The following is a 24597-nucleotide window of genomic DNA, read 5'->3' as shown; positions in this document are numbered from 1 at the left end:
TCCTGCTCCCTACCATCTCAGAGATATCTTCCTCCACCAAACTGAGATACAAATCTAATTATACTTACCAACACCTCATCCTTGCCTTTTACCCACAAACCTTTCCAGAGGAGAGCTCCCAAACTGCCTCTCCTGCCTTACAGACTCACCCCTGCAAGGATGTGGGGCAGTGAACTGCCCCCTCACAGGTGGGCTGCTCCTTAATGGTGGCTCCTCTCTGCCAGCTGCACCAGCCACTCTGATTGCTCCCACCCGGGGCCTCCTGTGCTCCCAGCAATGTTGGTGGGCTCTCAGGGCTGAAGGAAGCGTTTGGAGGAGTTCACAGCTCCAGGGCTGTTTACCTTGGTTCCAGGAGTAGGAAACTGGGTGTTCCCCTTTGCCTGGTAGGCTGGAGGTGCCAAGGAGCTGGGCTCCCGCGTGCTCTGGGATTGCTGTGCACAGCTCCAGCCCCTCTAACCAGAGCTGACCTGGGGCTGTGCAGGCACCAGTGCTGCCCTGGGCAGAGCTGGGGCTGCAGGTGCAAGGCTGGCATTTGGTGAGGGATACTGGACACATGAGAGCTCCCTTTTCCATCATCTTTCTCTGACTGGTGAAAGGATGGCTCTTCACACACCAGGAGGGAAATAACTGTTCCACTACAGGCATATGAAGGATATTGGTATGTTTTGCACCAGCCTAACTAACCACAATGTCTCCCATCACTTTTTCTAGGCTCTAAGTTTTAATTAAAACACACATAAAAAGTTTTATTATGATGACTGTAAGGAAAATTTGTAACATATGTATGAGCATGTCACAAACAGAAATAATAGGTCATAGTGTCACCCAAAAGTACAAAGCCCTATTAAGGGGAGAAGGGTTATTCTTAGTGCCTCTACAACTGAGACACATTGTGCTGAAGACAGGAATACTGTAAATTATATATGATGGCAGCAGGCTAACTGTCTTTCTATAGAGGGCAATCACATCACTCAAAATACAAATGCATAAGCCTGTAGCCAGTCCAACTGCCATTTTCTAGCACATTTAAATGCAACTGGGCTGGCAACCTTTTTGGGACTTTTCAAGCCAAGGATCAAATGCCTTTTTTTTTAATCTCTTAAAAACAATTAAACAAAAATGCATCCATTGAGACTGAAGGATGTAGTCTGAACACTGCCTTCTCTCTAATCTATACAGAAAGTCCTCTTGCCTCCACTCTGCAAGGCTATATTTTTCTACCCTATCACATAAGAAGAAAGCGAAAATAGATGTTTTCCATTGCAGCTACTTATTTTGGGATCCTGGACTCCACTAATTGCTGTACATGGACCCCTACAGATGAAAAAATAATGCAAAATCCATTCAGGCCCAGCCAGAATGAATGACTTCCCAGAAGGCCCATTTATTCACATTAAGATTTTCCATCTGTGAGATTTACACCTTCCTAGATCTTATGAAAAGAACGTGTACCTCTGAATGCACATTTCAGAGTTACAGATATGAGGCTGCTGGTGGAACAGCAAGGACTGCCTTATACATAGTTACTTTTAGTAAGGCAAATTATCTTTGTTCTCTACTGTGCCTTTCACAGACATTAGGAACTACACCCTGGGTGTCAGGCTCAAGACCAGAGCAGGCATTTTCAAAAGCTTGAATGTCTTTAAACCCAGGAGCTTTCTTAAGGACAATCTACAAGTCAAACAAAAATGACAGCATCAGACATCGCAACTCCATGTTTAAAGGCACATTCTCACTAGAGAATTGGAAATAAAAAAGAAATTAATGAAGCATTCCTGTTTGCACAAATGTGGGGAGCCTGAAGCAAAGAGCTAGCTAGCCAAACACACATATTGGGGTTTGAACCTCAAGAACTCTGCAAATACAGGAACATCTCTGGCTTCAGCCACATTGCTGCCTTCTGCCACACTCAAGTGTGACAGATATTCAGGATATCCTTCCTTGTCCCTTCTCTTCAATCTGTCTGTTCACAGAAGTCACATTGCTTCCCTTCCACAACTAAGTCCCAATGGCAGAGCTGACAGCCACAAATCTGAAAAGTCAGCCAAACTCAAGCAGCAGCTTGCAGCAGATCAGCTGCTCTTGATGTTCACTGTATGCAGAATATTCTCCCAGCCTTCTGAATACTTTGTTTGTCCACTGTTTATCACCTGAATCCTCTTTAGCAATCCCAGCTGAGACTCCAGGGAGCATGAACTGCCATTTCCTATTTAGCTCAGTCTTGCAAGGTGGGACACTCACCTTAAAGAACCATTCAGCATCTCCAGCATGGCCTGTTTACAGTTCCTGTGAACAAGAGCTAGAGAAGAACCTTGCAGGATTAGGTCCTACTTGGTAAGTTTTGCAAGAGTTTACCAGTGCTTTGCTACAGCATTGCAAAAGTAAGAAACTTTCCAGAATCCCAGCTCTTTTCATGAGTTCTAAATTCATTCAGAAATAAACTTACCTATGCACAGGTAATGAACCAATCAGAACAAACACAGAGAGAATGACACATACTGCTATAAATTGAAATTGAATCACAAAGGTACACTATAGTTTGTCCCCTGAGTATCAGGAGGCCCTAGGGATCTAGAATGTCTGTCCCATACCTAGACTTCAACACATATTAATACACAAATTAGTCTCTTCCAGGTGATTTGAAGAGAGTGGAAGAATGGCAGGCATGACACAGCCTTCCTGTACAACCTTAGCAGCATCACCTAGCTTGTCTCATCAGAGCTATAATAGCTACCAGGAATGCTGGATAATACATATATTAAAAGACTCCCTTAGAAGGGGGATGGCAAAGACAGCATCTACAAAAGACTTGCTGAACTTCTACAACCCTGTGTAACTGAAAAATAAGTAATTATGACTTTACTGTGGGTGCAGCAGTACATATCTGATCCTGACACCTCCAGATGGCAGGAAGCTTCTTTCCAAGATGCTAACAGCTATTTAATGGGCTGTCAGTATTTTAAGGACCGTTCATCACGTAATAGGGCTTTCAATACATGATGCAGTGACATTTGGCTGAAAGTACCTGTGCAGAAATCACAGTAGCTAGAACCAGTGATATCTTTCCTATTTGACAATACTGGCATGGCTGAAGAAAACCCTAATCTTTACATACTCTTCTGAATGTGTTTGCTTTAGCTCCTAAATGATATTACTCTAATCTGTTTCCAGTGGGCAGGAAGAGATCCCTCTGACACTGTCATTAGTTTGTGAGTGGCAATGATGACTTCCAAATGCCATGTCAAACGAGTAGCTGGTGCTGCCCCTGAAGATCACAGAATGCATCCCCTGCCAGCACATCTCTTCCAGGTGACCTGACATGGAGACAACGGCTGTGCCCAGCCCCAGCTCTCTGCTTCACAAACATGGCACACTACACCTCACAGCTCCGAATGACTGCTCAAAGCATCTGTTGCAAACCCAGGGCAGGTTTTCCTTCTTCCTTTTGTTTTGCCTACAGCTCATAGAACGAGTATCTCCACCTCCTGCATCCAGCCCTGCAAAGATAATGTGCTACAGCAAACTGCTTCCCCAAGATGCTGCAGGTAAACTAGACACACCTGTCTCCAGCCGTTATCATGAACTCAGCATTAGAAACACAGCATTAGCAACCAGTAAGGGGATGAAAAGGCTATGTCGAGTCCCAGGACAGAGTACTATTTATTTTTTTTAATTAATGATGCTGTTTAGCCCAGACATTGCAGACCACGCCGGTGATCACCAGCACAGGTCTCCTCCTCCTAGGCTTCATTCTCCCCGACCAGTCACTCCTCCCCAGGGCTGGTTTCGGCCAGCGGGGCAGCAGCCCCCGCAGCCGGGGTGGGTGCACTCCGCGGGCAGCGCCAGGGCTCTCCTCCGCCGCCGCCGCGAAGTTTCCCCGTGCCAGCAGCCGGTCTCCGTCCCCACCCCGCGGGGCGCAGGGGTCGCACACTCACCTCTCCTGGCCTGCCTGATCTTGGGGCTCAGCATGCTCCCGGCTGGGCGCTGCCCGCAGCCTCAGCGCCCGGCCCCGGCCGCCGCCCCGCGCATCCCCGCCGCCGCTGCCGCCGCTCCAGCCCTGCCTCGGGGGCGACGCTTCACGCGGGGCTGGATAAACCCTAATGCATTATTTATCTGGCCTCGAATTAATTCCCATCCAAAGTAGGCATGAAGTGTCTCGGTAATTAGTGCCGATAGATGGGCAGCGCGCAGACACGAGGGCTGGCCCCGGCTGCTGGCGCTAATTGGCCGCGCGGCCGTGTGATCAATGCGATCAATGTGATGATCAATGTGATGATCAATGTGCCGCCGCTTCCAGCGAGCCGCGCTCAGCCCCGCGGCCGGGCTGCGCCTGCCTCCGCGCCCTGCGCTCAACAGATGCTTCGGCTCGGCAAGGCTCGCATCGGGAGCTGAGCCTGATTCAGCGGGGTTTCTTCTGCGCTGGAAGAAATAGCGAGAGCGCTGGTCCTGAGGGCGGCGGCGTGCTAGGCCACCTGCTGAGCCCTGCATCCCTCCCGGCGAGGCATCCCGGTGAGAGACGGGGAGCCGAGCGAGAAACGACCCACTGCTCTCTGCCAGAGAGACAAATACCTCTCGCCTGCGCTGGCAGACTGGCAGGATGGGCACAAGGGAATGTCCTCATTACGTTTTACATTACATGACATTTTAGCGCCCATCCTTTTTAATTGTACTGTTTGCTAAGCTCACCCCTCCCAAGGAGGGAGGCAAGTCTGTAGTTGTGCAGCCAGTAACGAAGAGGAGGAAAGGACAAACGTTTATTGACATAGATAGAAACTCTTAAATAGTATCTATAAAATATAAATAGATAATTGGATGATGATTGCACCTGAGTAATGGACATGTCCTGACCCTGGCTGCTCGTAGCTCCATCCACCCAGCAGTTTCTTCTGTGAGTGCCAAAAAGGGGTAAATACCTCCCTAGCAGTGTACCTGCCCTGCAGTATCACCCTGACAAAAGGCTGTACTGACAAAAGGCGTCTGAGATTAGCAGTTTTCTCCTCTTCCAAGATCTATCATATTTTGTATATTGGAGTAACACCCTGTATTGCTGAGTTATACTGACAAAAAGCATTTGAGATTGGCAGTTTTCTCCTCTTCCAAGATCTATCACATTTTGAATATTGAATGCTGGCTATCAAGTCATATCTCCAGTACTGGAAAGGTTCTCTGGCTCTTTACAGGGGTTGTGCTTCTCAATGTGCAACTACAGCAATAGCTAAGATGTTTTGGACCTTTAGCTGCTGGTAAAACCAGCAGCTTATAAGTGTTGGTAAATCTTTGAGGCCACGGTGGCATGAACTCAAACTTACACACCTGTAAGGAAGGACAGAAGACGGATCTGAACTGCTGTCTCAGTTCTGAACACACAGCCTCCTGCAGCTATCTCTCCACTAATCATCTGTTTTAGCTGGGTTTCAGCACAGTGAAGAATAGCTGATGGTCCCTTGGCCAGCAAACTTAGCAAGCACGCTGATACTGTGGATAAGCAGGAAGAACATCAGCAGAGGGGCTTTTTACACCCCTGCCTTTCTGACTAACTATTTAATAGAACTATTTTTATCTCTGTATTTTTAGTAATTCCTGTCTGTTTTAGTGCTGTTTACACATATAATTTTACAGCTTGACCAGGAAGTCAAAAGGTGTGTACAGTAAACATGACAAGGGATAAAGCTGACTAAACTTTTAACCTCATGGGAAGCACAGAACACTTCATCCTGCTAAGTCATTTCCCATGAAAACTTGATTTCCTCTCTAGGAAAAATATTATATAATGTGAGCTATATAAATAATTATCCTGTTTGTGAGTAAAATTGAAACATTCAAGCCAAGTTCAACACTAAATGCTAACTTCTAAGTTTTTGCCTGTTAAATAAAAAATACTCAGTGGAAAAAGAAACATTCAATTTGACCTGTTTTGCTTTGACTTAAATGTTTTTGGCCCTTCTTAAAGCCATTTTAAAGTATGAACATAAATGAACTTTTAAAGACTAGGAAAGTGTGGGGGGGGATGTTGGGGTTTTTCCCCCATTTAATACTGGTCTGAAATTTAGATCTAAAATTATGAAACGCTATTTGGGGGAAGTAAACTGCTTGCCAAGGAAAGAAAAACAAACCAAATTAAAACAAACAAGCCATCTGAGAGAAAAAACCAAAATAAAATACAACCAAACAACCACCTCCAGTAAGTGGTTCTACACTAGCTGCAATACTTTAGTCTAGAAATTTAGAGAAATAGTTCCTTATAGAAACACTAAGAGTAGATCCAGTAGAAAGGTAGTAAAAGTTTCTAGAAGAAACCAGACACTATAGGAATGTTTAATTCCTAAAGCTTCTATACTGAAAGCTTAAACTGAAGAAAAAAATCAGGAGGAGTTACCTCAATGATTTTCATTTACCTTAATTCTCCTGTATGAGTTTAACAGCTCCTTTCCATCCCAGAAGCAGAGATGTTCTCCCATGTAAACACACTCTGCAAAGATGGAAGAAACCTGTGTTGTGGTCCTGAAGTGCATTAATAGCCTTAATGGCCCTAACACACCTCACATGGTCACCGTTCACACCCTCTGCCCACAGGTCCAGGACCTCTATTTAAGCCCAGGCTTGGGCTTCATATCCAGCTTCAGCTATCTAGTAGGAACATTAGCCTTCAGTGATGTATGAATTTGGGTTATAATTAGAGACTGTTTTTTCAGCTAGACTTTACCTTTCCTTCAATGCTATGGAGCTACCTGGTAATTAGAAGATTACATCTGGTATTGGTAATTGTTATGCTATGTGAATTCTCACTCTTAGAGCTGCAGGGTGTTTTCCTAGCTTGACCCTAGACTTGCTTCTTTATTGCTATAAGCATGTTGGATGTGCTCATGCCCTCATTGAACCTGGCCATTTCTAAATCTTTTCTCCTTACTTCATTCAAATACTATGGGTACCATGGCCTGCCCTGCTGTGCTCTCCCTCTCTTATCCTTAGGGGGAAAAGGGGGTTTGTTGGTTATTCTATTCCAGAGCTGGGCTCTAAGGGCTGGCCCATTTAGCAGGCCTCTCAGACTGGTTAGGAAGCTGCTAAGCTGTAGGCAATAGGACTTTTTATGACTGATCTGAGTTGAGAGGGGCATCCCTGATGGCTTGGGATACCAAAGTGATAATGTGCACCCGTTGTTGTAAACCAGTGCTCTCATGGTTCTATTCCTCTGCTTGGTTAAATCCAGAAGTAAAGTCTATTGTAGAGCACTAAGCATCTAGTAGGCTAGAAAACAGAAATTATTTGACTAGCCACATACTGGAGAAGTGCTAGTATGTGACTCTTATGGGAATCTAAAAATAAATGTAGTCATTAATTATCTGCTGCCTTTTTGAAATGTGGAAAAACTCTTCTGTCTGTCACAAGTGTTCCCCATTGATGGTTAAGCACACAAAATGAAGGCAGGTGATGTGACTTAGGGATTAGAAAGCTTTAGGAGAGCGAGGAGATGGGGTCTCTTGTCCTAATGACAGCTGATTTCCCAGGGCTCCAAGCAAGATATTAAAGCCCAGGTCATGTCCATATTAATGCAGCGTTTTGAGATCTGGGATTGGCAAGTGCTATCTAACTGCAGAGGATGATAATGAGTTGCTGCAGTGGGGACCCCCACAGAAGCTATGATTCATGTGTTGGCGCCAAGGCTGATGACTGGAGGCTATGAAACGCGGCGGGTGCTTGAGACGGAAGATGCGTGGGCCAGGGAAGTTGCTGGAGCTGTTGTGAGGCAGATTGAATGGATCTCTGTTTCCCCAGGCTGCACACACAGCATGCTGTCACCTACCAATTAGCACATGGTATATCCTTTTTCCTCCTCCTCATCTTCTGCTTCCATCTACAGGCCAAGGACTTGTTGTAACTAGCTGACTGATAACATTTTCTTTGCTCATCAGCATGATGCACCTGGATCAAAGCCCAAGATCAAACCACCCTGGACTTTGGCCCCACTGAATCTCAGATACAGTTTATTTAGACTGTAACAAAAACTGCAATCTGTTCTAATATGTTATAAAATGGAATTGATGGAAAAGGGTCCAGAGAAACAACGAAAGACCACGGTGTGTGCTTTGAGATCAATAACTGCAGCAACGTTTCTTCTGCAAGGCAAGTTTGAATGTTTATGTATTCAGGAACTGTGGAATTCTGCTGAAAAAGTTTGTGCATAAATTAACAACTTTTCAAGTATCTAATGACCAGAAGGAATTGCAATTTGATATAGCCCTTGCTTACAGGCAAATGATCACCACTTGAAATCTCTTGATGCTGATGATGCCAGCTGGTTTTCCAGGTGAAATAGGCTACTGGTCTTTCAGCTTCCAGTAACCAGTGATTTTACTGGCAGTCTTAGGGCTTATAGCAAGAAACACTCAATCCATGAAGTGAGGATTTTCCTGTTCTTCTTTGGAGATTGCCTCTCTAGTATCATGTAAACTGATAATGCAGAATGGAGGAAGCTGTGTGGATGTTCTAGAGCAGCTCTGGAAACAACTGGAAGCTCAAAGGTGTCTTTGAGGAAAAAAGGTGATTCAGGAAAAACTTTGGGGATTATCTAATGCCAGGGACAAAGACTGGAATGATTTCTTTGGATTTGGCTGAAAAGTAAGAAAATGCATAAGCCTAATGACATCTTGGGCTTCCCAGGGTTGATGGTTACTGCAGGAGGCAGTGAATGTGCCAAACACATCAGGGTTGCTAGGAAGGGACAGAACTATGATTCTTGCAGAACTACATTAAGGAGTGGGGATTAGGGGGGACACTGAAAAATAATAATTTTTACTGTTTTTCAGAGTGAAACTAGGGAATTTCTGGGTGTCTTTATTATTCTTTTACACTCAATGTTCCTTCCCATCTAGTCACGTTCCACAAATAGGTCCAGAGTAATTAATCTTTGATTTCAGGATGTAAGAGTGACTCTCTAGAGAGCAGCTGTAGCTTGAGAGAAGCCTATAACATAGCTGCCTTGGACATCAGTAGGATAAGAAACTACCCTGCAGAAATATTCCTGCCACACTTAACTTTTTCCCCTCTGCAGTGGTGAACATATACCAAGTCTACCTCTACTCCTGTTAGATCTCACTACTATTGGAAATACCTTAGCAAAATCCAAATTTATTCAAAAGAGTGCCCTGTAAGAAAGAAAAATAGGTATTTTACATAAGTGCCCTGCAAAAACACCTTGAGAATTGTATGCTATTTTCCCTCATAGATTAAAAAAGCAGAGCTTGGATTTCTTTCTCTTTTTTTTTGTTTCTACTTGACAAACATCAGAGAAGTTGATGTGCTCTTTCTGATTTTGTTATAAACAGTGATCTCTGACCATGTCAAGGTGCACTACTCAAATGAGAAGGGAAACCTTTGACAGAAATTTTTAGCTTTTGAGAAGCTATTAGGCAGTGCAATTGAATAGGTGGTAAAAAAATGGATAGACAATTCTGAATGATCTGATAAAGATTTCCTAGTGTGTTTTGTGATGCACCTTCATGTATTACAGGAAAGCAAGGCTTAGATTAGGAATGTAAGAACGTTCTTCAGAGCAGTAAGTCTCTTATAAATCCAAATATTCTAGATTTCATAATCAGAGAGACAAAATATGTTTGTAGTTTGGTTTTTTATATATATTTTCTGTTTTGTCCTTGTGGTATTATCCTTATTATACCAGGATCAGAAATGATATGTCCCCTTTAGTACTACAGACTCTTGCTGTTGACATATGCTTAACATGTCTGCAAGCAGCTTCCTTTGGTAATGAAGGTGAACATAAGGGTACTGAGACAGGATGGCTCTAAGTATGGCATTGCATTTGCTTTTCACAGGAAAAGGAGATAAATATAGAATGGATACTACTTCTATGGACAACCAGTGCCCATCTTAATTTTTGTCTAGATGATAACTTTATCAGTGAGGCAGAGAGAAATCTTTTAACCATTGCAATATTTACTGGGGACACGTCAGGGCAGATCAGAGACTTTGAATTATTTTGTTCTGCTCCATGCAAGATCTAGTGGATGTTTTCCAATCTGAAATAGGATGACAATGACATTTCTGCTTGTGTCTCAAAGCCGGATAAAATAGAGTTAACACAACTAAGGTACACAGAAATAATTTTTTCCCAAATCATATTTTGTTTGACGTGTTTCACATTTGAATAGGGAGTACTCAGACTATTGAGGACTAGGGCATCTCTCCTACAGGGAAGACTTGACGGAGACAGACTTAGTTAAGCTGGTAAAAAGGCTAGTGAAGGAATCTAATATCAACCCACAAGTAGTTCAAGGGCATTTTCAGAGCATAAAATCAAACACCTCGTAGTACAGATGCTGAAAAAGCAGTGCCCCCAGGTTTGGACCTTATAGAAACTCAGAATGGAGCCCAGAATATCTTTCTGACCAGGAGGATGATGGTGCAGCACTGGGACAGATGTCTGCAGAGCAGGGGAGATGTCAGCCTTCAGAGATTTTTAAGATGATTAGATCAGTCTGGTTTTGGTGCTGCTTCTGTTCCAAGCAGAAGGCTGGACTAAGCAACCTCCAGAGCTCCCTTCTATTAACATTTTTGTGAGTCTGTCTTAAAGCCTCTTTTCTGCTGCTATATCTTTTGATCTATCAAAATGCTACTTTTCTCTCTAGCCCTTGCTTCACTATCACCTTCAGATCATCACAGATCCAAGAGGGCTGCTACTGCTGTCAAATCAGGGAATCACAGTTGAAGATCTTCCCTTCATCATTGCCTCTTTTAAATGGGTGAGCTTCTCACTGAAATTCTCTGTGAAATGTATTCTGATCTTTCTGAACTTAATTTCCTGATTCCAATATAGAAAAGCGTTTGAAATTAATCAAATTTAAATAATAATGAGAGAGTGCTCACAAGCACATCAAAATATATACTTAACTGACCTGCTGGATCAGAATTTATTGGAGTAATTCACATTGTTTGGATTTTTCCTTATGTAAGCAAAGCATCTCAAACTTCAAGATGAAGTTTCTTGACATGACCAGGTCCCAGTTAACTGTGCTGTTGTGCTCACATCTCTGATTCTAATTGTGTTACCTACCCAGTTATGCAGTCTGCTCCAATCACCTAACAAAACTTGCCAGATTGAGCTTCTTTGATATTCCTGAGACAGGTATGTTGTAGTGCGTTTTCATATTTTGTAATTCTTTGAAGTAGTTTTGTTTTGTATTCCCATATTTTTCCCAAATGGTTTATCCCAGACTGTACCCCCCTCCCTTTACCTGTGTTATCCCTCTCCCAGGATGAGATCATCCCCAAACCCCCACCCTGGCTCTCTGTCAATCACTCAGCATCCCATCCCCCCTATCCAGAAGTTTCGGTCCAAGTCGTCGAGTGATTGTCCAGAGGCCAGGGGTCAGCCCCCCAGGCCTTGCCCCATACTCTGTCCTATGTGTCTGTCCCCCAGTACCCATCCCTCAGGGTCACTCATTGGTTGGTAAAATGTTCTCTACTTTCAGTTTCCACCTCCCTTCAAATGTGACCTTGGCACATCTCTCGGGGCTCTCGGCAGGAAGCCAGCCCCCTGAGGTGCAGGAGCTCCTTTGGGATCCTAATAAAACCTTGGATTAACCCCTGCTCAGAGTCGGCCCTTTCTCTTCTACCGATGTCTCTGGTGTCTCTTGTGCTGCACAGGCGCCCAGCCCAGGTGCCCTCAGCACCCTCGGGGCACACACAGAGAGTGTCTCCCTGCCAGCCCAGGTGCCCTCAGTACCCTCGGGGCACACACAGACAGTGTCTCCCTGCCAGCCCAGGTGCCCTCAGTACCCTCGGGGCACACACAGACAGTGTCTCCCTGCCAGCCCAGGTGCCCTCAGTACCCTCGGGGCACACACAGACAGTGTCTCCCTGCCAGCCCAGGTGCCCTCAGCACCCTCGGGGCACACACAGAGAGTGTCTCCCTGCCAGCCCAGGTGCCCTCAGTACCCTCGGGGCACACACAGACAGTGTCTCCCTGCTGTCAGCCCAGGTGCCCTCAGCACCCTCGGGGCACACACAGACAGTGTCTCCCTGCTGTCAGCCCAGGTGCCCTCAGCACCCTCGGGGCACACACAGAGAGTGTCTCCCTGCCAGCCTAGGTGCCCTCAGTACCCTCGGGGCACACACAGAGAGTGTCTCCCTGCTGCCAGCCCAGGTGCCCTCAGCACCCTCGGGGCACACACAGACAGTGTCTCCTTGTCAGCCCAGGTGCCCTCAGCACCCTCGGGGCACACACAGAGAGTGTCTCCCTGCCAGCCCAGGTGCCCTCAGTACCCTCGGAGCACACACAGACAGTGTCTCCTGCCAGCCCAGGTGTCCTCAGTACCCTCGGGGCACACACAGACAGTGTCTCCCTGCCAGCCCAGGTGCCCTCAGTACCCTCGGGGCACACACAGACAGTGTCTCCCTGCTGCCAGCCCAGGTGCCCTCAGTGCCCTCGGGGCACACACAGAGAGTGTCTCCCCCCAGCCCAGGTGCCCTCAGCATCCTCGGGGCACACACAGACAGTGTCTCCCTGCCAGCCCAGGTGCCCTCAGCACCCTCGGGGCACACACAGACAGTGTCTCCCCGCTGTCGGCCGTGTCAGGGCTGCTCCCTCCAATGTCTGCCGGCTCGGGACTGGCCCAGGGCTCCTGAGAGGCTCGCAGAGAGACCGAGACACAGGTAGGATGTGAAAGCCTGGAACATCATGGATTTCTCTCTTGTCCAGCTGTTTCTCTACACCCCCCAGACCTTCCCTGCACCTTTGAGAACAGCGACAGTAATATATCCTTTGACAAGGAGCTGCAGGACCTCATGAATCAGCTGCATAAAACACAGGAACCTGGGCAATTGCTTATCCTTTCTGTCACCTATGGGCCTGTAAGAAATTAGGTCCTTGGCTGGGAGAGGAGCTAAAGAAATGCATTATTTAAAACTTGAATGCTATCTCTGCAGAATGAATGTTACTTTTTTTCTTTTAGTGGCAGGAATCAAAGAGCAGTGCATGCATATTTCAGACACCTTGGACTGAAACTGGCATCCTCAGGAATGTATCTCCTCCTGCTGCCTCAGGGAAAAATATAGTCATTTAGTCAGATCTGATTCAAAATGAAACTAGGGTGAAAACTGGAGGCTAGGTGAAAATGGAGGGAGCTAAAAATTTCAAATGTGCTGTTATTTTAATACTGACCCATTTTTCTTCTGTTTCAAATCATTTTAAGCAGAGAAGAAGAAAATAATGAAATTAAAATAGAGTTGTTAATGACTTCCAGACTTGGAGTTTGGAGGCCCAAGTACTATTTGTGGCTCTGCCACAGAACTGGCTGGGAATGTCATTTCAATTCCTAATGTTACTGTTTCCAGCCTGTGAAATGGAGTCAGTAAAACTGACCTCTCTCATAAGCTTTTCAAAATGTATGGAAGAATAAGAAATATTACTTATTATGTGTATGTGTTATCTAAAAATATGTTCCCATGAATATTTTTGGATCAAAATGTTATGGAAACAGTGTGATATTACTTTTAAAAATATTTTAAACTTCTCTGTGGGTGAAGAAAATTTAGGAATCATAGTATTTTAAAGCATCATTCATTTTAGAGCAGATATTATCCTATTAAAGATTGTCTTAACTTGGTAATCAGCATCTTGTTTACAAGGGAACCATTTTCCTGGAAGAAGACAAATGCTTCTTCCCTTTGCCTTCCTCAATATTCATATGTGGAGCAGACTCATTTGGACTATCCAACTGTTTATTTTTATAAATATTTTCTCAGATATGTCCTGCTGTGGAGGTTGTCCACTCATAGCTGCAGTATAATGAGTCTGCATAGAGATACTTCATTTGAAAAGTCAGAAATCTGTAGGACCAAAAGAATCCTATGATTCTAGATCCTTAACAAGATTCCTAAGCTTGTGTTCCTGTAGAGAATTTCAACTTGGAAAAAATAAGGTACTGAAAAGTTCTATATTACTGGATTTTCAGAGAGAGCCAAGCTATTCTTTAGAGTTTTATGAATGGAATTTTTGTTTTGGTTAAAAGCAACTAAATAACCCTCTAAAAATCACCCACCTGAACTCCCCATCAATATAATTTGTCTCAGTATGTTCTTGTTTGTTATCCTTCATCTAACCTTACTAATATTTTTGTTCAAGGAAAAAATACCTTTCCAAAACAAAGCATCAACTAGATTGGTTTTGAAAGTATCAAAAACTATTTTTTAAACTAAATATCCCTTATGTTTTTTATTTTCCTAATGCTGACAAAATGTAAAGGTAATTTGCTTCCCCCAGAGTTTCATTCTTCATCCACAATCTTTTATCTGCTCTGCTACATGCTGACACCTTTATAAACTGTGTCCCTAAAGGGAGAAGGTCAAAATACAGCACTGTTTTCTAAGTGGCTTCTCTGCTGGGTGCCCAAGTAAAACCTGTCCATTCCAGAGGCTGGTGGGAATGTGAAATGTAATCCTATAAATGCTTAAGTAGCTGAAAGCCTGCAAACAGGCAGGTGAGTGGTTATATTTTGTGCTGTGGCACTCTACTGTCTCATTTTTTAAGATGGTCTCAGGAAAATAATTGGAAGCTGCAACTCTAAGACGAAACTGAGCTGTGTACTTGCAGGTATGTGAGATTTTGGCTGCCTGATGCAGGAGCAGCCCTTGCAAGCCCTTCTGTTGTGCTGCCACCTCGTGACACTCAGGGAGGATGGTGCCAACACAAAAGATGCTCAGAATGAAAACTGCCCAGGTTACTGCTGGGAACCACAAAGCAGGTAATGCTCTCTGGAGCTCAGACAGCAGCTAGGAGGCTGTAAGGTACAGTTTCCTATTTAACATCTACATGGACAAAACTGCCCTGTGGAAAGGGGATAGCTCTGAATATCTCTGGCAGGAATGCCTGTGTTGGGCAAAGGCTGTCTGTCTGAATTTTTCATCTTTATTCTCATCTCATTTGAGGGGGAAAAAAAAAAAGTTTGTTGGAAATGAAATAAGACATTAAATAGAAACAGAAATGCCACCAGATCCTGGCCTACCTCACTAAAGGTTTAGTCATATGCTTGTCATCTGTGCATTTCAGATGTCTTTTAAGATGGATCCCCCCTCTGAGCTATTCTTCCACTTGTGCAGAATAAAGCATAAGCCATGTGCCTGATTTTGACATTTTTTTCCTTTTTTTTTTTCTGTCAACCCGTTCTGAGCACAGGTTCTGGTACTACTTTGTTGCTCCATATCTGGATGAAGGGGGCAAACCTTGCAGGTTACATTCTGAGTGCGTGTAGGTCCCAGACTTTGACAAGGTAGGTTTCTGCTTCCTCCCATAACTTGAGGCATCTGTATTGTGACTGATGTACTGAGATACAAGACAATCATTTAAGCTTCACCTTATGACTGCTGTCTGTTTTTTAGACAGCTTGACAAATCTTGTTACTGAATAAGCCTCCATGTGCAGCCTGCCATTCACATTTCCCTGCTTACAGCCAGGCAGCTCTTGAGGGCAGTGATCCCAGACACCCTGAGTCTGGACTGGCATCCTAACGTGCAGCCATGCAGAAGGAATTCTCTGGTCTGTCAGACCTGAGCCAATGCTCTGCAGCCCTGCAGCGGCACAGCAGCAGAAGGGGCTCCTGTGTGACGTGGAGCTGCTGAAGAGCTTGTTGCACTTCCCTCTTGTGGTGAGCCCCCCTGCAAGGTAAGGACTGTGTTCTTTTACCAGTTCCTCCTTTACTGCATGTGGTAGCTACCTCTGCTGTGACAGCTCTGCTTTCAAGTTCTGCTGAATGCTCTGAGCTCCAAATGATCACACAGCCAATGACTAGTTCCTTGTTGCTCTAATTTACCCCCTTAACAAAGTATTTTCTACTTGTACAGTGCTCAGGTTTAATTTCAGGACTAAAATTACCTCTCTGATGAGCAGCAGCAATTTTGTGTGTCCTTATTGGTCCAGTTCCTAATACAAAAGCAAACACTAATGTAGAATCTGGCTATAAATTAAGTAGAGATGGAGACTTTTTTCTAATTATTTACTAGCCTAGAACGGGGTTGTTTGAACACCCTAAAAGCAAGATCCCCCAGGAAAGCAACTCACCTTCAAGAATTGTTTGTTTGTTTTTTTTTTTTTTCAAATCAGAGCATACCAGACAGCAAAACCACTGTTTTCATCCCCATTCCTTTTGTCCAGAATTTTGTATGACATGGCAAACCAAATGCAATTGGAGTATTGGTTCTATAAATAAAGAATTGAAGAAACGAGAAGATACCTGAGTCTAGTTCACAGTGCTAGAAGAATATCAATAGCAAAACCTGGCTTATCCATGAATGGGGTGTGACAGCTTACTGAGCCTGGCTTATTAGGCACTGAGCAGGTATGACTGTGGGAAAGCAGCCTTCCTGGATATGTGCAGAGTCTCTCTGGGAGCACAGCTTATTGGAGAACAAGGTCACAAGAGCTGGAGTTTATCAGTAGGCTTGGAAGCTGCAAAAAAACCCCAAAAAGCCAAACCAACCAACAAAAAAAAAAAAAAAAAAAGTAGTTAGCAGGGGACATATCAGAGCTGGAAAAATGTCTGTTCTCACACTTGTGTTTGAAGGATCTTGTTTAATTTGTTTAGCCTGAACTTCAGGCTCCCTATTTCCTCTAAGATGATGATGAGTGTTGCTGTAGGCTGTGCAAGCTACAAAACATCCTTGCAGAAAGCAAAGGGGGTGTAAAACAGGAACTAGGACCCATTTATGAAACTGAAGGAAGTGATGTTGTCTGCAGAGGTTTTGATGATCCTTCTGCAGAGAGAATAAGAGTAAATATTCTAAGAAAAACATAAGAATGAATCTTGCAAGAAAAGCAGGTCTTGGTCAATGTGGGTTTTGTTATTACATTTTGTGGTTTTATCTGTAGCTGCCTGTGAGACCTATTTTCTGATACTGACTCTGTCTTAGTCTAACTTTGCTTTGCAAATATTTTAAAAAATCATGCAGAACTTCTGTATCATGATAGTTTAATTCAACAACTTTTGTGTTGATAAGAAAACAACGAATTCCTGTGTGTCCTGTAGTGGAGAACTAATCTGAGGTACAGGAGGGGTAATGCCATTGGTATGACAATTAAATTTTTTGCACCAGCCTTTCAACTTCCTCCATCTCATTAGGCTAACATGGATTCTTGTGTGGAGATCATGTGTTCAGTCAAGTTGCCTTAAAATTTTCCTGCACAACACTTTTCTAGTCAGTAGGTGACATTTAATCAAAATAGCAGCTTCCCAGAGGAACTTTCTTTTTGATACTTTTTTCCTTCTGGGAAAAAATATTCAATTTATACAGTTCTTTTTGGGTCTGACAATTTCAAATAAAAATGTTTTCACTTTTATTGCATATACATTTTACAATGAGGCTTCTTTTTTCTTGTCTTTTTAAAAGTTGATGCTATTTTATTGACTCTGGAATAATTTTGAGATTTATTCAGGCACAGAATTTTTAAAAAGTGTAGCTTAAAATTATTCAGTGTACTTCTGTAGTTATATCATCCAGTGAGTCCCCCTGACTAATTTTTACAAAGGCAAAAAAATGACCAAAGGGTGAAGCTATCAAGCAGCTGATTTACATGTGCTGCATAATAGTTTGTAGGAAACTATCTCAGGATTGCACAGATTTTGAAAGACTGAAAACCACTGTTGCAGCCCAACATGTAAGATGCAGGCAATTGAATACACCTCTGTTGGTTCCTGTTAAAACAAAAGCATTGGAAAAAATTCATTTTGATTAACACATTTGTGTTGATGGAGGAAATTTGTTTCCAATGAAACATTTTGAAATAGCAAAATTCAAGTGACAGATGATCCTTAGTACATGACATTGCTGCTGCTGATGGAAGGTGCCAGGGGCACAGAGGAGCAGCTGCAGAACTCCTGACCTTGCTCAGGCAGAAACATGGACAAAGGAAATGGATCACTTTCCTGAGACAGTTAGGAGCTTGACCACAGAAGCAAGGCTGAAAACTGCCTAGTTCTTTTAAACCCACAGCCATGGTGCCAGGGTAGTATGAGGTGTCTGGGGCTCCCAGCACAGGCTGGGAGTGCTCAGGTGCAAGGGATGCTGGCAGGCAGCAGGCAGGAAATACTCTCCTTCTGGATAAACTGTGTGTTTTCACCAGCCATCTCTCATGGTTTCCTCAGCATGAGCTCCATGTAATGTACAGCTGCAGGCAGTGACCCGTGCAGGTGCACAGACAGGTGAGTTACCTGGCAGTCTGCACCGTGTGCCCGTGCTTGGCCTCCTGGCGCCTCCTTCCCCTCAGGGCCTGGGCAGGGAGGGCCCTGGCTCAGCTGGGGCTGCCTGCCAGCACCAACAGAAGCTGTCTTCTCCTTCCACCTCCCCAGGGCTTTGACCTCCAGAGAAGAGCCAGCCCAAGGGGTGGGCTGGGTACATGTTCTGCTCCACGCCTCCCCTGTGCGTGTGCCTGGGGAGAGGAGCTGAGCTGCTCAGACCCCCTGTCTGCGGCTGCTTTGTGCCTGCTGCTTTTGCCTCTTTGGGAGGATGTGCTGAGGGAGCTGAATGCCTCCTTCATTGCATATTTCAAGGTTTGCTGAGAAAAATGATGAGTGAAAATGATGGTAAAGCAGATGGTTTAAATTTCTGCATTGCCTTTCTCTGAGGTTTCTCTGTCAGCTTCCGTTCTGCCACTGAAAAGAGGGGAGGAAAATGAAACACAGCCGCTTCCCTAAAGAAATGAATAATCATTCTAAGAACATTTTTTAATCAACTTTCTTTTTATCAAGAAAAGATGATGGATTTTAGGAAGAAGGCAAAGAGTGGGGAAAAGCCTGCAGCTAATTCAACTTTTGGACACTGAAATGTTGAAAGGAACATATGTTTAACTTGCTTTTTTCTCGAGATTGAAGGTTACAAATGTGCAGCACAAAAATTTATTGTCTCAGCAAATTCAGCTGAATTTTATTTTTTATATCTACAAGGAGACAAACCTGCTGAAGGGAGAAATACAGGCTTTTCAGTAAAGCCCCATCCTGTTTGGGTTTGCAGTTGGGCTGAACTATGAGCCCTCAGGCAAAGGCAGGGGCACAGCAGTAGCCAGAGGATGGGTCTGCTCTTGCTGTAGCCAGTCAGCCATTTGGTGAATGTAATACAACTGAAGCAAGTATGCTTCAGTATGCAAGTATGCAAGTAGTGTTTTTGGGGAAATCTGCATTAGCTGACCTCTGGCTGAAGAAGTACTGTGATTCTTAGCATTCTGAACCAATAAGATAAATTGGTGTGGCTGGTATCATAGATGTAAAGGCATGAATCAGTTTTTTTTCACTTGTGTGTGGAGACTGGAGTGGCAAAGAGAGAAGTTTGACAAGAAGCAACATGAGGAACAGTATTGGATGCTGTGAGACAGGTGGGCCTTGTAGCTACAGTTATCTCTGGATTCTTGTCTCAGAAAGCCAGCTGTAGGTCTGGCTCAGGCAGTCACCGTCTCCACTGGGCCATGGATCACATCACAGTGCTGCCCTACCAGATGGCAGTTTCCAGTCGTGTTGGTACAGCTGGCTCCTGGGACCAGGAGATTTAGTGCCCTTTCTAGATGTCTCAAAGTGAAGGTTCCTTTGAACTAGGTGCCCTGACATAGATGCAAATGCAAGTGGCAGACATGTCTTTTTTGTTGTTGTTGTTTCCCTGAGACTGTTGGGAAGAGGACAAAGAAGGATTTTTCTTCCCATTTTTGTACAAAGGGGTTTTTAGCATAAACAACCCAGGCTGACAAAGGGTGTTGTGGCACTGTTTGTTTCTATGTGAACTGTATGTTTGTCTTTACCCCTTGAGTTATTTTTACTACAGATAATTTGGTTACATCTGTTTTGCTCCAGTGAAGCAGAAATTAAGTAGGTGGGTGTGTTGAAACTGGACTTTCAGGCCCATCAACAGTTAGTGAAGTATGAAAAAGAGAAATGGTACTTCCTCTGCTGTGACTCTCCTAATGACTGTGTGTGTCTGCTGGAGACATCATCTAGTGAGGAGGTACCACTGGATTGGGAACATCTCTGGGAAATAAACCTCTTTAACCAAACAGCATGGTGGGGATGCTGCAAATGACCATCTGTGCTTTTAAAGTGGTAGTAGAAGGATGGAAATGGAGCACACTTAGGCTTGGTTCTGAGTTAGGAAGTCTGAGATGGTGATGTTCTCTCTGGATTGGCATTAATATTCTGTTCTGGATCTCTGTGCTTCTGCCATTCAACTCAGCAGCATGGGTTGGGCTAGATTGCAGCTGGAAGAGGATCAGCTGGTATGTGAATGGCCTACAGCAGGAAAGCAGCAGATGTGTTGGCACAGAGCTTCAGAGGCTGCAGGCGCTTGCTCAGCCTGTGCTGAGACTGCCAGAGGCCCCACAGCCACACCAGTGCAGCAGGGGCTGGGAGTGGCTCTGGGGCTCACTGAAGTTGCCAAATCCAGCGTTCTCTGGAGCTGCCCTGAGTGTGCACAGCTCCGGGTGACCTCGCATCTTCTTGGAAAATACTCTCTAAATAAAACTTAGTTTAGCTAATGCTTTCCAAAACGTGGTCAGTTTAGAGGCTACTGTATGTATACACTGGTGCAGAGTCTTTTCCTTGGGATCTAAGGTATATTTCTGTTTGCTGCAAAGCTACAATTCTGCTTAAATCCTGGTATAATGTGTAAAGGAATGAACTGAACCCATGATTTTGCTGATTCCTGTATTCCAATACAAGACATTCCCCATAAGGAATGAGAACTGTCCTCTGGGATTGCTCTGTGCCAGGAACACCACTGCATCAAGGGAGGTCCCTGTGGAGTACAGGCAATTGTTATCCTGGTTTATGACTTACTAGGAGTCTTCAGCCTGGATTTACAGCACTTTATGCAACGAAGTTGCAGCTTGGTTGGAAGAGAAAGCTGGTTAGTTTTCCTTCTGAATGCTTTTTCAAGCATGTGAATAAAGCAGACTTTAACAGAAAACAGCCACCTAGGGTAGAGTCCCCTCAGGTTTCAGTCACCGTAAGGTCATGATCCTGTTGGTTCTTAAGATCACCATAAAATTGCTGGGGAGAAGCAGTTGGAAACACTTGAATTTCCTGTGTAAAAAATCTTTAAACTCCACCTCCCCTTAAAAAAAACCAACCAAACATAAAAAAACATTATAAAGCCTTTCAGATGTGTTATTAGGAAGAACAAAAAAGCAACTAGACAACTGAGAAGTAATCTTCCCCTAAGCCCCTATCTAATCAAGGTTCATTTATGTTGTCAGTGAGCTTATAGTGCTTGTTTGCCTCTTGATCTGAGTAGCTGCCTTGACCATTTCAGTAAACAGGTCAGGGACACAGTGTTCCCCTTGCCATTCAAATGTATTTATTTTAAGGGTGCAGCATTTGAGGAAGGACTACAATAGTTGCCTGACTATTGTAGTTGCACAGAGAGCATGAGCAACAATAGTTGCACAGAGAACATGAGCTTTGTGGTGCTGTATTCCAGTAGTAGCGTTGTAAGCCTTAAATTTAAAACCAAAATGAAATTCCACTCCCCTTCTCCCTTGTGAATATGGTACAGAGGGGGAAATACCTGGTTACTCTTGATGAAGGGAAAAGAATGCTGTGCCTTCCAGATTTGTGTGTTAGCTGAGCTGTTTCTAAATTGCTGTGGGAGCTTGATGGATCCTGAGCTGTGGCTCATTTGCTTTTCACTTCTGCTTTCCTCAGGAAGTAAGTGCAGCAGCTAATCAGGTGATTCACAGTGGAAAGTTTAAAGAGCAGAGTGGGAGCTGCTGCATACACCAACGTGCCTAGAAGGGCAGAAGCAGCAACACTCATTTCTCTGGATATGGTTATTGACTGCAATAGGAGCTACCACATCTAGGAGCCCAGGTATGTCAAGAGAGTGTCTGTGAAAGCAGACAGAGCAGAGTGCAATATTGGCTGCCACTGGTATATTTTGAGAGGATTACTTTCAATTAGTGAAAGATTCTGTCAAAGTTCACTGTAAATTGCGGTGCGAAGACAGTTTTCTTTAGGAAGTAGTAAAATTCCTGTTTTTAGCATCTGCAATTATTAGCTGTCATAACTGTGTTCATTCAAGAGTCATCTTGGCTGCTAATGAAAGGAAGGGAGCATAAAGGAATATCACACTGGAGTTTTGGGATGATCTGAGTGTGTGTTTCTGACAGTCCACAGAATCCTGGAATTTAATAGTCAAGCAAAGTATATTAGAGCAAGAATATTTAAAGCTGGTAGTCCTAGAACTAGGGGTCTGATATTTTTTCTAGTATATCTTTTGTTATCTGAACAGTTGAAGTAAATAAGAAGGCCAATTTTAGTCTTTATTTTGTGTTCATGTACTTTTGGAGATTAAAGATTGCACGTACACTGAACTAACTAACATTTTTTGAAGACACTTACTGTAAAAAGGGGACCAATTTTGGCCTGAATTTTGGTATGAGACTTGATTCTCTTTTGGTCTTGGTGCAAATTGGGATTTTTTTACCTGAATGCTTCTATGAACTGCTGAAGGGGGTAATAACAGATAAATATAATTAACATGTCATTAAAAAATCATGTTTGTTCAACTGGTAAGCTGTTAGTAACAGTATTCTGCTGGTCCTTCTGCCAGTTTTGGTCAGGCCTTTCTTCCCTTCTGTCTTTTCAGTCTGGAAAGATGTAACCACATTGCTGTGTGATTTCACACAAGCTTTATTTAGAAAAAAGGCAAAATCCATGAAGTTCTATTTTCTCTCTTTTTCTCTCTGTAACCTGACACTGCATTCTGACTGATACTATCAGATTTATTTGATTAGTCTTCACTTTTATATCTTTTAAAATATTTATTATTTAGATTTTACTTTTTTTATCATTGTGATACTTATCAAAAAGTATCTTATCAAACTTAAGAATCAAAAAACTTATAAAAACTGAAATAAGCTATTAACTTACACTGAGGATCAGAACAAGTGATGGAGTGTACAAGAGACAACATATAAGACTTTTTCAAAATACCTAATATATCCTTAATACCAAAGATATTTGAATTATGAGCTATGTGATTTTGTGGTTGGTCTAGAAGAGTAATTGTCCTCCCAGATGAATAGAAAATTAAAAGGATTTAAAAGTCCTAATCAAATGGTAGATGCAAGAAAAGGCTTCTAGTGGAAATATTTAAAGCCTGTCGTGCAAGTAGAGTCAGCAGACTGATACTGGAGTGCTGATATTTAATCTGATATGGCTTTTGTAGTCCACGTAGTTGGAATAAATACCAAGGAATATCATAATCTTCCTTTTGCTTTCATGTAGTTTTGGAGATTAAAGTGTTTCATATACACTTTAAATGCCTCACATAGCCTGTTACAAGCTGATCTTCACTAAGGAAGTTGTTTGTGAGTAGCTGGTTGTGAGTTTCTGTGGAGCTGGGATGAACTCTTTCATTACGCAGATTCACAGAGTGAACACTTAGAGAAGCTATCCCTGCTTGCTTTAACTGTGCCACCAACAGGAAAGGCTTCTCAGTCAAGCATAAATAGAAAGAGAAAATTGGTAACCACATTTCCAGGGCCATGCAGTGCAGCTCAGGGAGCTGACTCATCAGTCACTGACCTTCATTTGAGGCCAGTGGAAGCACTTCATTTCACCTCTCCATGACTAATTTCACCATTTATAGAATCCCTCTGTAAAACACTTTAGGCTTCTCTGTGCAGAAGACCACGGTGAATGTAGGCACTGGAGTGAGTTACTTGTAAACATTGATTTAGGCTTAGCAGAGTAGCTTCCAGGGTGAGGGATCTCCTTGTGGAAGGGAATGGCTTTCCTATTTGGGATGCAATTGAGCCTCACTGAAAGCATAACTGAACTATGCTCACTGCTAGAACAGCACCCAGGCTTTCTCAACCAACACACTCACAGCTTCAGGATGACTCAAGTGGGTCAAAATCCCCACACCAGAGTTAAGTATAACATATGACAAATATAACTCCCACACAGTCATGAGGAACAGAGTCTTCCTGTTTACTCTGTGCACTCACCACACTTTCTTCTCATAGGGCTTGTTGTCTTAATACAGATAATTAAGGAAAACAACAGCAGCAAACCAGAAAATGTTGTGGAGATAGGAAGTTCCAGACTAACTGTTCCTTGGGGACTGATCAAAGTTATATAGGCCTCCATCTCCTAGCAAAGGACAGAGTATGGGCTGTGGTAAAATAAGCTAGCCTGGGTGCAGTGTGAAGGACCAGCATTTAAGCATAGATGTCTGCTGGGACCATCGTCTTGCTGCAGGTGGTGTGGCGCACAGTGATGGTGCACAGTGACAAGATAAATGCCCTGCCCTTCATCTCTGTGGTGCAGCACTACTGCAGGAGTGTGGAAGTGAGACTGGTTCATCTGGCACAGAGTGGGCAGAATGCAAGCAGTAAGCTAGCTGTGTAACTGATGGATGAAGAAGGAAGAGATCCCAAATGTTTTAGTGTGGGCTCATAATTCTAAGACAGACTCATAATACTGTCTTTTAAAATTTATTTTCATGTATGTATGCGTTGGTAATGCAGATCTGACTCAGAATTTTAGTTATATTTGCTTTTTTGGCATTTTTATTGAAATGGTGGAATAGCAATCAAAGAAACAC

The 24597-nt window shown here is 43.5% G+C and overlaps 2 protein-coding genes across 3 annotated transcripts in view; one reads left to right on the top strand and one right to left on the bottom strand.

Moving 5' to 3' along the window:
• The window catches only part of ARHGAP22 (Rho GTPase activating protein 22), a 120726-nt gene extending 116083 nt beyond the window's left edge, over positions 1 to 4643 (bottom strand). The window contains exon 1 of one of the 2 annotated variants that reach the window (XM_077183102.1): positions 3936 to 4643. In XM_077183102.1, coding sequence (XP_077039217.1) covers positions 3936 to 3969 — 34 coding nt within the window. In that variant the 5' untranslated portion in view covers positions 3970 to 4643. The remainder of the gene's footprint in view (positions 1 to 3935) is intronic. The other variant, XM_077183103.1, reaches the window with a different exon arrangement.
• A 17004-nt stretch (positions 4644 to 21647) lies between these two features.
• WDFY4 (WDFY family member 4) overlaps positions 21648 to 24597 on the top strand; it is a 112678-nt gene continuing 109728 nt past the window's right edge. Inside the window, exon 1 of the mRNA XM_054637500.2 lies at positions 21648 to 21854. The gene's annotated coding sequence lies outside the window, so the exon portion shown is untranslated. The remainder of the gene's footprint in view (positions 21855 to 24597) is intronic.

The sequence above is a fragment of the Agelaius phoeniceus genome, chromosome 9 (genome assembly GCF_051311805.1).
Source record: "Agelaius phoeniceus isolate bAgePho1 chromosome 9, bAgePho1.hap1, whole genome shotgun sequence".
NCBI lineage: Eukaryota > Metazoa > Chordata > Aves > Passeriformes > Icteridae > Agelaius > Agelaius phoeniceus.
Note: the sequence above shows the minus strand (reverse complement) of the source record. Positions and strands in the feature narration are given on the sequence as shown.